A 15,541-nucleotide genomic window follows, 5' to 3' on the forward strand; every position below is an offset into this window, starting at 1 on the left:
ATTTTCATTTTTCTAAATTCTGTATTTTCCATTTATTTTTTTCGAAATTCTGTTTTCCATTTTATTTTTTCAAAATTCCGTGTTTTGTTGTCATTTTTCAAAATTGTGTTTTCCGTTCAAATTCAAACAATTTTGTCGACACACACCAAGAAGCACATTCCCCCCTGAGGACTCTTTTGTAAATATGCTGATTGATTTTGTACAAAGTCATATGTTCACATGTTATTCTTATTGTTATTTTTAATCATGTTTTCAAGACATTGGGCCTAGTTTCGTGGCGCAGCGCAGGGCGGCGCAGGGTGGCGGAGCCGGCGTAATGTAAGTTTCGACCCGCGCAGCCTTGCGCACGGTCAGTTTGGCAGTTTGGTGGATCGCCTGCGCCAAGATGGGTGTGGTGGCGCAGCAGGGGGAGGCGTCACAGATTCAGCTTGGCGTAGCGGAAGTTTCGTGGCAAAAGCCTCGCCGAGACTGCGCTGAAAGCTCGCCAGCTCCAACCTGGTCTACTCTCGGCGCAAGGCGTAAATAAAGTCCATTCATTCAATGCGAATCACAGCTGGCGCTGGAGTGGAAGTTTGGCTGATGGCGCGCAGTGCGTACACGTCACCGAGACCTCACAGGCAGGTTTCCACAGTTCCAGGCACATTTAAATGCAATAAATAATCACAACAAACAGGGGCGGATCTAGGATTATGGGAGATCCGAGGCTTAGCCCAGAGGGAGAAAAGATGTATGCAAAAAGTTCTTTTTTTAACTAAATGTTTTATTGCTAATTCAGAAAACACATTACATACATACTTTATCTAGACAAAGGTGCTGTCCTGAAGGATCCACGAATAGTGTGTTGCATCCGCTGAAAAAAGAAAAGATAAAAAGGTGTTAAAACTGATCATAAGCATTACATTAAAATCTTGCAGTGCATGTAATCCTGATTGACATCTCATAAACTTCAGAACTGAAAAACAAACAAACAAGAAGTTTGTTTTATTATCTTACATTAATGCTGCCTGGCACCTCTGCTGTCTTGCTCTGTTCTTCACTCCTCTCTTCTAAACTCCTTTTTGCTTCTCTGTCCACTCCTTTCCTTTCCAGCATTAGTTTGATATCTTCAATATGACTCTGTCTGCTCTAAACAGTTTCATCTCTTGTGTTGAATAGTCATTTTTGCTTCTCTGTCCACTCCTTTCCTTTCCAGCATTTGTTTGATATCTTCAGTTTGACTCTGTCTATCTGTCTATCTCTTGTGTTATGTGTTCTCAGTTTCTCTTCAAGAAAGAGAAACTGAGAACACATAACACAAGAGATGAAACTGAGTTTAGAGCAGAGTCTTGTACTGAAGATATCAAACTAATGCTGGAAAGGAAAGGAGTGGACAGTGAAGCAAAAATGACTATTCAACACAAGAGATGAAAGAAAAGGAGAAGGACGAGGAGTAGTTTGATATCTTCAATATGACTCTGCTCTAAACTCAGTTTCATTTCTTGTGTTCATAAGTCATTTTCTCCTTTGTGCTTCACTATCCACTATCCTACCCCCCAACCCCTCTGTCCCAACTAAAGCTTTTTTTCTACTTTTCTTGTGGTGGTGGTGGCAAAATGAGGCTGTGCCGACGTGGTTTCAATTGGGCAAATCTGTCAATAACATTGTCTGGGGTTATGGCATCCAGGTTGTCCTTTTCGATGGATATGATAGCAAGGTCATTAAGCCTGTCTTGGCCCATAGTGCTCCTTAGCCATGTGTGCAAACGACGTAATGCACTGAAGGACCGTTCACAGCTACAGCTGCTTACAGGAATTGTCAGAGCCACTTGGAGGACAGCTTTCAGGGTTGGAAACATGTCCTCATCAAGCATGTGGAACACAGTGGCTATGTCAGGGTCTTTCTCTTTCACACTGGAGACTTGTTTCCCTTTCTCCTTCTCAAGCTTCCTCTTGATGAAATTTGTAGCTACCATAAGCTCCTCTGACTTCAGTGGGATCTTGTAATGGGTAGCAAGGTTTTGGAGGGCATCTTTAGAGAGAAAGGTCGGAGAAGTTGGGTTGCAGGCTTGAATGCCTGACATGAGCTCTTCCCCTACATCTGAAAAACGGTGATTAAGCTCCTGCAACATCCTGTCAAGACATGGATAAAAAAGATGATGCTTGAAATCACCTGAGGTGGTCGGATTAGAAGTTGCCCCACAGGCTGACTCCACCACGAAATCATCCAGCCGTTTCTGTTTGTGCCGGGAACCAGCAGGGAGCTGGATGTCGTTTTGCTCACATAAAGTCACGGCACTCTTAAACATGTCTTCAGCCCCAGAGTCCGTGCGGAGATCTGCCAAGGTTTCAGTTATTGCCGTCTTATACTGAGCTGCTTTGCCCAAGTCCACATTTTCTCCCTGCAGGTAACGATGGAGCCCTTCAGTTATCCCTAGGACTTTGGAAAACACCACTAGCATGTAGATGGTCTTCAGTTTGCAGAGCTTTGACAGGATTCCCTGGGCCATGGCTGTCTTCATGGTTCGGAGACATGTAAGAATTGCAGGGAGGTTGCTCATGACAGCTTTGACAGACCTCACCTGGCTTGCCCATCTAGTTGTGGAGAGCTGCACAAGTTCAGATGTCTTCAGTCCAAGTTGGTTTTGGACTTCTGTGAACTTGTTGTGGTTGACAAGGGAGTTGCTGAAGAATGTGTAAAGATTTTCAAGTAGGTCAAAGCATGCTGCAGCTTCTGGTATGGCTCTACATGAGTGGGACAGAACCAGGTTCAGCTCATGTGCATAACAGTGCACATAAACTGCTTCTGGGTGTCGCTCTCTGAAGCGGGCCTGGACCCCTCCCACTGCTCCACTCATTACTGCTGCTCCATCGTACGTTTGAGCAACGCACATGAGGCCCTCTAAGTTGTGGGAATGAAGCACCGCCTCTATACCATCTGCAATGGATTTTGCATCAAACTTGTCCAGCTTGTATAGACCAAGAAAAGCCTCCCTTGGGGTACCCTCTTCAGTGACAAAACGGACACATACTCCCAGCTGCTGTGTGTGGCCATCTCGGGCTTCATCTGCCATCACAGAATACATTTTGGAGGATGTAACTTGCTTGGTGACATGTATAGTTATTTCTTGGATTAGAGCATCCTTGTTGGTACAGACATGCTGCCTTCCAAATTGATGACAAGGGAAACAAAATGCAGAGTCTCTGGAGACAGAGTACTCCAGCCAACAAAATTCCTCAAACCAGCTCTTGTTAAATGCCCTCTGCTGGATACCAAATTGGCTGAACGGGTACTGGGAGAGGGGCACCTGCTTTGGGCCACTTTCTTTTGTCCCTAAATCAATAGGAGGCAGTACACCTGCTCTCTCTTGTTGCTGTGCTGTCCCTTGCTGCTCATCCCTGCATGTAGCTGACTTATCTGCGTAAAACAAAACAAAAATCCCTTTCACATGTCAAATTACAGTGAAAGGGACAAATTTAGCTAACCTCTAACTCACCACTAATTTCTTGAAATGGTTTTCACTTTTCATAGAGAGCAGCACTAGTCTAGAACCATTAAAATAGAAATACATAGAAGAACATTATTTATTTTACAAACCTGAAACAGCATCTGGAGGACTGCAGATGAAGCGAATGGCGCGTCTGAAGCGATGCAAATAAAGTTGAAAATATCGAACTTTTCAGGCGGCATCGCACCGCGACATCCAATCAGTGACGAGTTCAAGCCGACAGACAGATGGACAGGCGCTCCGCAGCTGAGATGGACGGGCTGCATTCCCAAACAACCGACTCCGAGAAGACCAAACCCCGGCGCGACGGGGGCCGTTACCGGCCTCACACCGTCCACGGGCTGAGCCTCAATCAAAAGGACTCAGGCCCCCGAGCGACACCGGGCAAGCGGTCTTCCGTATGCCACATTTCCCACGTCCGCCCGTCAGACGGGGATTCGGCACTGGGCTCTTCCCTCTTCGCTCGCCGCTACTGAGGGAATCCTGGTTACTTTCTTTTAGTTTAGTAATATGCTTGAATTCAGCGAGTTGTCTCGTCTGATCTGAGGTCGTAGTTGAATGTGGCCCCGACTCTCCCTGGGGAGACCTGCGGTGCGAGGGATGTGGCTCCCGGAGGAGGCTCACGGACTCTGGCATCGGGTACCCCGAGGCGGAGGAGGAGGGTCCGCCAACGTGACCCGCCGGAGCTGCCCTCGTTTCCCCCGCTAGAGCGGCACCAGTTCAAAAATGAGCGTCCTGCGTGAATGACGCGAATGACACAAATAGTCCAAAATGATCAAGCGGCGCGATACAAGCGTCTCAAGCAATTGTATTTGCGTCTATCGCGTCCGGTGTGAACGCCGCATTATAGTGGTCAAAATTTGGTAAACTTTTAGTATGTTATTAAGGACACCTAATACTACAAAAAAACAGTTTCTGGGTTAGGTGTTTTTTTTTCTTCATATATGCACCCGCTTATTTCAGATACCAAACATAATACCTGCAAACTTTTTCAGTTTTAACTTGTTGACAGGTTTGGTCATAACGTCTGCGACCATCTCTTCGGTAGTGCAATATAACAGGGTCACTTTCCCCTCGTTTACAACTGACCTTATAAAGTGGTACTTAATGTCCATGTGTTCGCACCTCTGTCTGCTGACAGGATTTCTGGCTAAGGCAATTGTAACCTGGTTATCCTCATACACTACTGTTGGTGTGTATTTGTAGTGATCAATTCCTTCCAATAGGTGCTCTAGGTATATACACTCTTGCTAGTAGAGGCCAGAGCCATATACTCTGCTTCACAGGTTGAGAGTGCTACTGTAGATGCAAGTTCTTTAATGACAGATTGATCAACTTGCAGGCTGTAACTACTGAGTGTGTCTTGTATCACATTTGTTGTACTACACAGAGATGCTGTACTTAACAAATACTGAAGTTCTTCCAGCAATTCATCAATTCCAGTACTTGGGACATGAAAAATATTTTCTAGTTTTAATAATAATGCTGCAAGTTTTTGTTCAATTATGTTTGTCTGATCCTTTGATGTATTTAAATCAACATCATCAGCCTGACTGCTGTCACAGAATTCCTCATTGTCTGAACCACCAGGCTCTGCAGTTTCAGTCACAACAAGACCATGTACTACATCATCCTTAAAATCTACCAATGAATGCAAGCTGTGCTTCCGACTTTTGTGAGACTTGAACGTACTATATACATTGGATTTGTATTCACAGCCTTTAAACATACAATTAACTGTTTCATTGTTTTTTAGATGATGGGTTATGTGTGCAAAATAATCACACACAGTTCCAAGTTCCCTAAAACCACATACCTGGCAGGAAAATGTAAGTTTGTCAGAGTGCTTTAAGGCATTGCTATGACTCCTTGACAAGTGTGTATAAAGTGAATTCCAAGTCCTAAAAATGCATGGACAATCTGGATACACACACTTAATATGATGGCCATGCCCAAAATGAATATGTTTTTGTCTGTAATGTTTAAGAAGTTCTGAGCGTCTTGACGCACCACAGTATTTACACTGCCACATAAACTAGACAAACAACAAATACAGAAAAGTGGAGAAGAAAAGAAGACAGACAATCAAACATTACTTAAAGTGTTTTACAGTTACCTCAGGGGATCCAACTTCGATTAAAAACCAAGCCTGCAGATAAAAAAACTACTTTACTCTACTTACTCTACTTTACTTACTACTTTACTGTAATTTTGTAATGTAACATTAAAACCTCTATAGTTAGAGTAAGGCTGCCAACAAATGCTAATATGTTACTGTTACACACTTATACACAGCTTTACTTGTACTTGGATTTATTTATCCTTGGCACAACTGGCAGATTTATTAATCAAATCAATATAAGATTTAAACTGACTGATTGTTTAATTATATGTCTGTGAAGAATCTGTATACTTACCAAAACAATATAAAGGTTCCAAACATGGGTTGAAAATCAGATATGAGAAAAGCCTGCCAAGTAAGAACACAATATAAAAAAACATGTTACCAACTTTGCATCTGTAAAGAAATCTTAAGCTTATCATTCAGTGCAAAATCAAGTGTGGAAAAAGTCTACATCTCAATTATGCCTCAGCATCACTGAAATATGAAACAGATGACAGATTAGAGGCAGGGATAGGAAAATATGCTACATTATTATTTTATATTACCAGTGTTTCCCCTCATTTTTTTGTAGCAGCGGTGCGGCATGCACTTCATTATTAACATTTTTAATCATGAGGGAGAATGTGTGTGACTGATCATGCAGCTCGACCACACGCAGTTAGAGTTCTCAACGGGTCGGGTTGGCCCGACAAACCCGACGGGACCCGCGGGTTTCGGGTCTAAAATATAAACAAGTGACTCCGGTCGTAACTCGGCTTAATTAAAAAAAATGTATTAATCATCGCTGCTGTTCGCCGTAAAGAAAGTCTGGCTGCTGCGTGTAACATGCAGCCAGACTGGGGGGGTTTAGCTCAGGAGGTAGAGCGGGTTGGCTGGCAACCGCAAGATTGCCAGTTCGATCCCCGGCTCCCCTAATTGCTCCTGACCAGCTGGCTGTCGCCCTGCGTGGTTGACTCCACCGTCGGTGTGTGAATGTGTGTATGAATGGGTGAATGTCAGTCATTGTTGTAAAGCGCTTTGGACAAAAGCGCGATATAAATGAGGCCATTTACCATTTACGTGCATCATGGAGAGGGTGCGCGCCTTTAGCCTGGAGAAGTAGATGGAGTTGGTGAAAAGTAAACTTGCCGCAGGTGAATTCACCGTCGCCGTCTGCTGGTCATGATAAAATGTGTATGAGAGAGAGAGGAAAAAAAGGGTGGGGGTCGGCGGCATCGGGCCCGTTGAGAACTCTACACGCAGTCTCTCTAGCGCGCGCACTCTTACCCGCTCGCTAAAACTTCCGGCATGTTATTTGCGGGAGACTCCGAGACTCCCCATGAAGAGCGGGACTGAACTGCACCCGAGCCGTACGTTGTTCGCTGCAAAGAAGGTGATAATGGCCGAACAGATAAACCGTCGCCACCTCCCGTGCGGCCATATCTTAATGTTAATGCGCCATAAATATGACGAAAAGACTGGATTAGGGGTCCCAAGTCGCAACTAATTAAAAACGAGTTCACTAGTGTTTAACCACAGGGACAATGGATATCTTATAATGTATTAGGAGCATGTTAACATATGGTAGCTAGCCTAGGTAATACATGTGACTAGCTTAACCGTCTGAACAGGCTCATAGCTGTAACTACTCGATCAAAACATTTGAAAAATGTAAATACACTGTGGTAAAAGTAAAACTATGACATACAAATGATAACTAAAACATATTAAAGACTTACCCAAACAATGCGAAACTCAGCCGTTGAATTAGTGTAACAGGCGGCAGGTCTCCCAGAGTGAACACCAACTTCTGTCCCAAGGTCCTGAAGCGGCGGTATGTTAGTGAGCATGCGCCAAAAATTCAAACAGAATGCAAATGAGGATAGGCGTATCTTTTTCAAGCTACATTTAATTAAACAAAATAAGATTGTCATAATTTTGACATTATATGATGGAATTAATAACATTTTATAAGGAAAGTTGAATAACACATTTCTATTAAAATATGCTTGATTAGTGCATGTAACGTTTAAGAGGGGTCAGAATCATTTATTTCAGTGTATATCATTGTGTTGTGTCATTGGTAACGGCCGTGCTAATGCTATTCGCGGTTAGCTCCGCTATGCTTGCTCAGGTATTTCAGTCCATGGTACTAAAAATTCATAGGTGCTCATCGTTTGGAGTTTTGAGCGCTCAAGTGGAGTGTTTGTGAAAAATTTAGTCATTGGTTAAAGGGCCAGTCTTTTACAGTATGGACTGATAACAATCCATTAACTTACATAATGACCAAACCGAAACTCGACGCATGTGAACAGCGGTGGGTTGCGAGACTATCTCCATACACATTTGACATCAAACACATCCCTGGAACAAAAAACATTGTGGCGGACGCCTTGAGTAGGGACCCCTTCACCAGGTCAGTGATTCAAAGGCTGATGAGTGAGCCGTACAAGGATCTTCTGGCAGAGGCTGAGGGGACAAAGGAGGAAGGAGTACAGGATGTTTTTCGGTGCAAGATTCAATGTCTTCAGATAAATGAGTCAGGCTCTGTGACCACGAGTGCTCCCGGTTGTTATCAAGCTGGAGGTCAGGGCTCCTCTGATGTTAAGTCCATCTGTGAAGCTCACACTGAGTGGGAAGTGGCTGCGGAGTCTCGAGCAGTACAGTTTCTCAAGGTTCTTCCTCAGATGGTGCCCTCACAACAAGACACACTCCCAGCCCTGTCTCTTGAGGAGCTTCGGCGCAGTCAGGAGTCAGACTCAGACATCCAGGATGTCCTGCTATTGGTGGAACGAGGAAATCTGCCATCTAGGAGGGAGAGAAACAGATTAGCCCCCAGAGCACGAGCCTTCTGTAAACAGTGGCATCGTCTGAAAGTTCAAGATGGAGTCCTCTATAGAACATTTAAAGAGCCCTCTACTAGACATACAAGGTACCAGTTTGTCTTACCAGCTGCCCTGAAAGTCAAGGCCCTCTCTGGTGTGCATGACCTCGCAGGACATCAGGGACAGGCCAGGACCCTGCACCTTGCCAGGCAGCGTTTTTTCTGGCCGCAGATGGAAAGAGACATTAAAGACTATGTGAAATGCTGCCAGCGATGTATCCTAGCAAAAAGCCCTGAACCAGCTGCCCGGGCTCCCCTGGAGAGCATCTGCACCACTGCACCCATGGAGTTGGTGTGTATTGATTTTTGGAGTGCTGAGGATAACAAGCAGAGGTCAGTGGATGTCTTGGTCATAACAGACCACTTTACAAAGTTGGCTCATGCTTTCCCCTGTGTAAACCAGACGGCGAAACAGGTCGCGAAGAAGCTGTGGGACAATGTATTTCGCATATATGGTTTTCCAGAGCGGATACATTCAGATCAGGGAGCCAATTTCAAAAGTAAACACATCTCAGAACTCCTCAGCCTCACAGGGGTAGCAAAGTCACACACAACCGCATACCATCCAATGGGAAACGGGCAGACTGAAAGATTCAATAGGACGCTTGGCAGTATGTTACGCTCCTTACCTCTGGCAGCTAAACAACATTGGGCACAACAGATACAAACATTGACTTTTGCCTACAATGCCACCGTGCATGAAACGACTGGATACACCCCATTCTACTTGATGTTCGGTCGAGTCCCAAGACTCCCGGTGGACATGGTTTTCAAGCAGGTTTTGAAGGATACCAGTGTGGTTGACTACAACACCTACGCCAGCAAACTGATGGCAAGCCTTCATGAAGCTGCTAGTATCGCTCAGCAGCATACAAGGAAAGAACAGCAACATCAAGCCGATGGCTACAACAAAAAGGTTCGAGGCACCTGTCTGAATGTTGGGGACAGAGTTCTGCTCACCAACAAAGCAGAGAGAGGAAAGAGGAAGTTGGCGGACAAGTGGGAACCCACAATCTATACAGTTATAGATCGTAATCCCCAAACCCACATCTACAAAGTTCAGGGTGAGAGTGGGAAGACCAAGGTGGTACATCGGAACCTGATTTTGGATGTGAGCTTTTTACCAATCCCTGAACAAACCAGTGCAGAACCAGATTCAGGCACCTCAGACGAGATCAGTGGGCTTCTGCCTCAGCCACTTGATACCTTGAGTGATCTGGCAGAGGAAAATCCAGAGGACCGGACCTGCTCATTGGTGTGCATGTCATCTGATGCTGACTGTGAATCATCGGGAGAGGGCAGGGAGTCAGAAGAGGAGGATGAGACGATGTGTTCCCCAATCAGAGACTCTGATCGGATGTCACTTGGAAGTTCTGAAGCTGACCCTGCAGGCAGTGGAAGCATAGGACAAAGAGAGGAAGTCTCATCTCCAAGAGACTCGCCTGGTTCCAGTGTGATTCCCAAGTCCCCTTTAACTAATGAGCAGAATGACCCTTTAACCAGTCTTCCTGACATAAGTGAGACAAGACCTTGTGACATCATGCCCGCAACAGTGAATGATAGTCAGGCACCTACACAAGATTCAGGGCCCCGAGAGACATGTTGTCAGAACACGTACAGGCAGGGTCGTTAAAGCAGTCAATAGACTGATAGAGAACATGGTGCAGAAACCACTACCAAAGGGTATTGTACGTGGGTTTGGTAGTGTTACGGTCGCCACTGGCTACCGTTAAGGGGATTGATTGTGGTTAGTGTGTGTTGTGTTTGATTCTGCCCGCTGTGTTTTCCTATTCAAGCCTTGGTCCTCCTGGAGCCGACACCGACGCCTACTGCCTGCATGCTGTTCGGGAACCCACCAATCGGGAGCTATCAATTGTCTCCAGCATGTTAAATAGCCTGTTTCCACAGTCAGAGGGGGCGGCTGTGAACCTGAGTCAGTTCAAGTCGCCGGAGGTTGCACTTAGGTGGGTCTAGAGAGTAGTGGTCGGTTTTGTTAGCACTGCCTGGATATTGCCTGTCCTTAGTTTGTTCTAATTCATTTGATGTTGCAAGCTGCTGGGTGCAGCCCTCTTTTTGTTCTTCGTTGTATATTTTTGCCAGTTGTTCATGTCTCCCTATGTTTTGTATGGGTCGTTTGTTGGCACCTGTGTAGCCTTTGTTTTATTGTATTTGCTTGTGCTCAGCCTGTTTTTACGGTGAATTAAACGCACAACGCTTACCAGAACTCCTCCAGTGTCAATATTCCATCTCTTTTCTTATCATACTTATGTTGCTGCTCTCCACAACGAGCTGGGTCGTAACAGTAGAAAGTCCCAGTCTTTGATGACCTTGTTTTAAAGGAGAATAGTAGAGGCATAGCCTGTGTTTTTTTTTTGCATTTTTCAGTAAATGTATTCTTTTGATCTGATGTGGGAAATGTTTTCATTGGTGGGATTGTGTACCAAGATTTTATGTGATGTACAAGGCATCATGTTAACTAGGAGATGCCGTAGCCTGATCAACGCTCTGAACTTATTATATAAGTAGCTTTATATGCTGGTTTAAGGACTTAGGCTCCAGGGGACATCTTGGTTTGAGCGAATTTTGAACATTGTATCCCTTTGACCGTTCTCAATTATTGAATACAATACTCTCCATATGTTCAGGATTTTGGAGAAATTAAGGAGGGGTGAATGTAACAGATAGAAAAAGGAAACAACATATTTTGGTATTTTTTATTTTATTTTATTATTATTAATTTCACTAAAATCCATCACACTTTAGTTTCTTTTTACTTTAAATGTGGATTATCAGTTATATAATTCAAGTTTTTGTCTATTTATTTTTGTATTTCTTTTATTTTTACAAATCTGAGCTTTTATTTTGAAAGTTTGTGGATATGACGGCGCATAGCTTCCTTTCTCCTTAGTTTGCGCTGTCCCTCACTGGAAGAGGTATGTCGTTTTGTTCACGGATCAACAAATCATATTTCTCGAGTTTAAATGCAAAATTAACAGAAGAATGTTGGTGTACAAATGTTTCGAGATATGTTTATGGAGGTCTTTGTGTGTTGGCGTGTTTTAAGAGCCATTTTGAGCGAGAGAACGAGAGTTTGTTTTGCAGCGACTTTTCCCTGTATGTGTGCGTGAGTGAGCGAGTGCATGTGTGTGTGTGGGTCCTCCATGTCGTAGCCTACATGCTCAATGTATTTTATTTTTTTTGTGCGTGTTAGGAGTTATGTGGAGAGGAGATGACCAGTGCACTCACATTGTGTCTCATGTCACCGTTATGCAGGTATGTGTGTGTTTGGCCGCCATGTTAGAAATGTTTACCTGTTAACTTTACTGTGTGGAGAAATGTGGTAGCATGGTTGAGTTTGCGCTGTCCCTCACTGGAAGAGGAGTTATGTGGAGAGGAGATGACCAGTGCACTCACATTGTGTCTCATGTCACCGTTATGCAGGAATAAAGTGAATGTGAGAACCAGCCCCGTGTCCCCTGTCATTGAGTGAACGCAGAGTACTACACACGAACAGCGTAGTCGGGACCCTGCAGACTCGTCCCGGCTACACAAACATAAGAAAAGAGAAACTTTATTTATCCCAAAAGGAAATTCAATGAAGTCAGTGTGCAAGCGACCTTGGGTCCTTTGAAAGGTGCTATATAAATTAAATTATTATTATAATGTCATCTATTTATCAAAGAGTTATACAGTCTGATGGAGTCTGCTATCTGCAGTCCATTTCAATTAAAAAATTCAACTGATTCATAATCAGAGTACAACTGCGTTTTTGGAGATGTGAATTAACTATTTGGATTGAAATTGTGATGTTTCAGCGGAGCGGTGAGTGTGTAATTGTGCACTACTTAAGCATTCAGGCGGTCAGCAATACTTGCCATGCTTTTTCTCTTTGCTTTATAACTGTGGCGGTGTTGCCTTTCTTTTTAATTAAGTGTTTAACCTCCTCGTATGCCTCCATGAGGATTTCTGCCTCCTGCGGGGAAAAGTATGCTGCTCTATTTGCCAAGGTGAATCAGTGAATCTGTGATCGGCAGCGGGGTCTATTTGAGGGAGCCTTGAGCACGCACCTATACGGGGCTGCGTTCCAAAAACAGGTTGAGTCGCCCTTGCTCACTTGCCCTAAGCACTTGCCCTCGGGGAAATCCCCGCCGCCATCATAAGGGGGGGTTAGCTCAGGAGGTAGAGCGGGTTGGCTAGCAACCGCAAGATTGCCGGTTCAATCCCCGGCTCCTCCTAGCTGAGTGCCTGGTGTCCCTGAGTAAGACACTCCTGACAAGCTCCTGACAAGCTGGCTTTTCAGGAGTGTTGCAACTTTAGAATAACAGCCCAATAACATTTTTGCTCCTGACAAGCTGGCTGTCGCCCTGCGTGGTTGACTCCGCCGTCAGTGTGTGAATGTGTGTGTGAATGGGTGAATGTCATTCATTACTGTAAAGCGCTTTGGAGAAAAGCGCTATATAAATGAGGCTATAAGGGCTGTTCCATTTCTCTGAACAGCTGAAGTGAACTATATCACCCACAATGCATTGCAGTGGTGCACGGAAAATATGTCCATGCGGTGGCGATAATGAACCTCAAACACCATTGTCTGCTGTCTATTCACCACCAAAGAAGAAGAAAATGAATTAAAGGAGCCAGCACGGGCAGGTACTAATTGTGCAATTAGACTGTCTGTTGCAGAGTTATGGCAGAGCCCACCGCTTACAAGTGGAAGTATATAAGCTATTTGTCACAAACAAAAGAAAAAGAAAGCAAAATACTTGTATCTAAATAGCATTTTATTTTTCTGATGTCACATTGTTTGCTGTGCATTCTGTGTGATTAAGGGATTGTGTCCATATTGTTACAGGGTCTGATGAGGAGACGGAGCTCCTCATAAAGCTCAGAATGAGAAATTAAGCTCTCTTTACTGGCAAAAGAAATGCCTCAAAGCTGGCCTGGGAGTGAGTTTGTTTGTAACCTACTGTGGCATTGCATTTGAATGTATTTCTGTTACTTATTACTTACCATTGCTTCTTTGTTGTGGTGCTAATTTTATTTGTGGGAGACTATATAAAGGTTCTAATGTAGGCTACCGTATTTTCCGGACTATAAGTCGCATTTTTTTCCTAGTTTGGCTGGCCATGCAACCTATATTCAGAAGCGACTTATATATAAAAAATATAGCCTACGCTATGACCACAAGAGGGAAGCGAGGCTTTTATTTCTGAATCCCTCCTCATTCAGTAGCTCATCTTCATCTTCCTCATGTGCTGTTCTCGCTGCGCTGTCGGCCCGTCTTCGGTCTCTGCTCCGATCCCGACCGGGCTCCGGACACGGACCAGAGACCCAGGTCCGACAGTGCAAGCGGCTGTCCCTCTCTGAAGCAGAGGAGAGGTCGGATTCACTCCCGTCAGTCTTCACAGACAGTCCACAAATAGTTTCTGATCATATCCTCATCAGTTTGCTCCAGGCGACAGTTTTTTTTCTTTTCTTTTTTGACCCGGCCTGTAGGCTATTTGATGTCGGCCTCAAAGCCCCGGCCATTATATGAGACCCGGCTAGTAATTAAATGTTTGAAAAATAAATGCGACTCATAAACTTTTTTCCTCTTCATGGTGTATTTTTTGACAGATGCGACTAATACTCAGGTGCGACAAATAGTCCGGAAAATACGTTTGGTGAGCATAACATAACTTTTTTATTATGTAAACAGGACAATTGTACAGAAGATGGGTCTGCAGGGGAGGATGACAGCAACACAGGTGGCTAAAAAGTGGGAAAACCTAAAAAAGAAATACAAGGTAATTAGTATACAGTAGCAATTGGTGAAACAAATTCACTCATAAAAAAAAGATAAAGACTGTGTTACTTCTGTTTTCTCCCCTATAGGACCTGAAAGCCCCCCCTACTGGAGCAGGAACAGATCAGGGGGAGGAAAAGGCAGCTGGCAGTGGTTTCCCCTGATGCATGAGGCAATTGGGTCACGGCCATCAGTAACACCACCTGCCCTTATTGCCTCATGCACAGTGGGAAATGAGCCACCAACAACGAGCAGCACTGCCACTGCCAGCAGTCTGCCAGGACCTCCAGAAAGACCAACACCATCATCCTCATCATCATCATCATCATCATCATCATCATCATCATCATCACAACCACCACCACCACAACAACCACATTCATCTCCACCCAAAAAAAGAGCCCGGAGGGAACGTCTTGTTGACATTATCCTGAAGGAAGGAGAGAGGGATGAGGACCGCTTTCAACGTTTGGAGGCACAGACAGACAGGCTTCTCAACATTTTTGAGAAGATGGTGGACAAAATGTAGGATCATTTAATTTTGTAACTTATTGTTTTGGCCCTGATTTATGCCTTGTGCGTTTAAGTTCAGTAATTAATCACAACACCCTCATTTGTTTTCTTTTATTTTGACATGAACATAAATTTCATGTAGTTTCAATCTTTTTTTTTTTTTACTCAAAAAGAAATACACCAAACATGTGTAAAAGAAATGTGAAAAAATAAATCTCAATAGCATAATTGTGTGGTGTCTCATTTGCATTCACAATATTTACATTCCCTACAGGTAATCATGGTCCAGTAGTTGTTGGACCGGTATTGCTGATTAGAAAACTATTTACAGGACAGCATCAGCATTGAGCTTCAGATCAATGGTTTTGATCACGATAGCAAACAAACTATTTACAGAACAAGTTTTGCAACAATGAATACAACACATGCGGTTGCAATTATCAAGTAAAATGTAATGAACAAGAGTTTTCATACTCAACAATAACTTTTTTCTTTTAACTTTAATTTTTTTTATGATCAGTGTGATCTTTTTTTTTTATATATATATTTTGGTTTTTTTTTTTTTTTTCCCCACACCAGGTGTGTGTGTGTGTGTGTGTGTAGCTTGATTTCCAATATTTATACCACTACCAGCTTTATTTTTTCACGAAATACAGCAAGAAAGTGTTAGAGCCAGGCAGCCAGATGACGGTTAAAAAAAGAAAAAGAAAAATCTCCGACAGGCAGAGACGCAACGCGAGTCGGCACCACGTCTGAACGAAGTACCAGAACTCT

The 15,541-nt window shown here is 43.9% G+C and overlaps 1 protein-coding gene and 1 long non-coding RNA gene across 2 annotated transcripts; one reads left to right on the plus strand and one right to left on the minus strand.

Moving 5' to 3' along the window:
• Positions 1–690: 690 nt before the first annotated feature.
• LOC311010338 (zinc finger MYM-type protein 1) lies at positions 691–3,076 on the minus strand. The gene is made up of 4 exons (XM_084040860.1): positions 1,515–3,076; positions 1,219–1,387; positions 994–1,123; positions 691–850 (listed from the first exon to the last, which is right to left on the minus strand). Exon 1 carries the CDS (start codon positions 3,059–3,061, stop codon positions 1,565–1,567), a length of 1,497 nt encoding a protein of 498 aa, XP_083896986.1. The 5' UTR covers positions 3,062–3,076; the 3' UTR covers positions 691–850; positions 994–1,123; positions 1,219–1,387; positions 1,515–1,564.
• An 8,324-nt stretch (positions 3,077–11,400) lies between these two features.
• LOC311010335 lies at positions 11,401–14,980 on the plus strand. Its single transcript, XR_014596769.1, has 3 exons — positions 11,401–13,415; positions 14,168–14,255; positions 14,344–14,980. It is a non-coding gene; the product is annotated as an uncharacterized lncRNA (long non-coding RNA).
• The last annotated feature ends 561 nt before the right edge of the window (positions 14,981–15,541 follow it).

The sequence above is a fragment of the Eutrigla gurnardus genome (assembly GCF_963514095.1).
Source record: "Eutrigla gurnardus genome assembly, contig: SCAFFOLD_78, whole genome shotgun sequence".
In the NCBI taxonomy this organism is placed as follows: domain Eukaryota; kingdom Metazoa; phylum Chordata; class Actinopteri; order Perciformes; family Triglidae; genus Eutrigla; species Eutrigla gurnardus.

Bases quoted from the DNA above. Each gene is read 5' to 3' on its own strand.
- LOC311010338 (XM_084040860.1), bottom strand. From the start codon at position 3,061: ATGTATTCTGTGATGGCAGATGAAGCCCGAGATGGCCACACACAGCAG.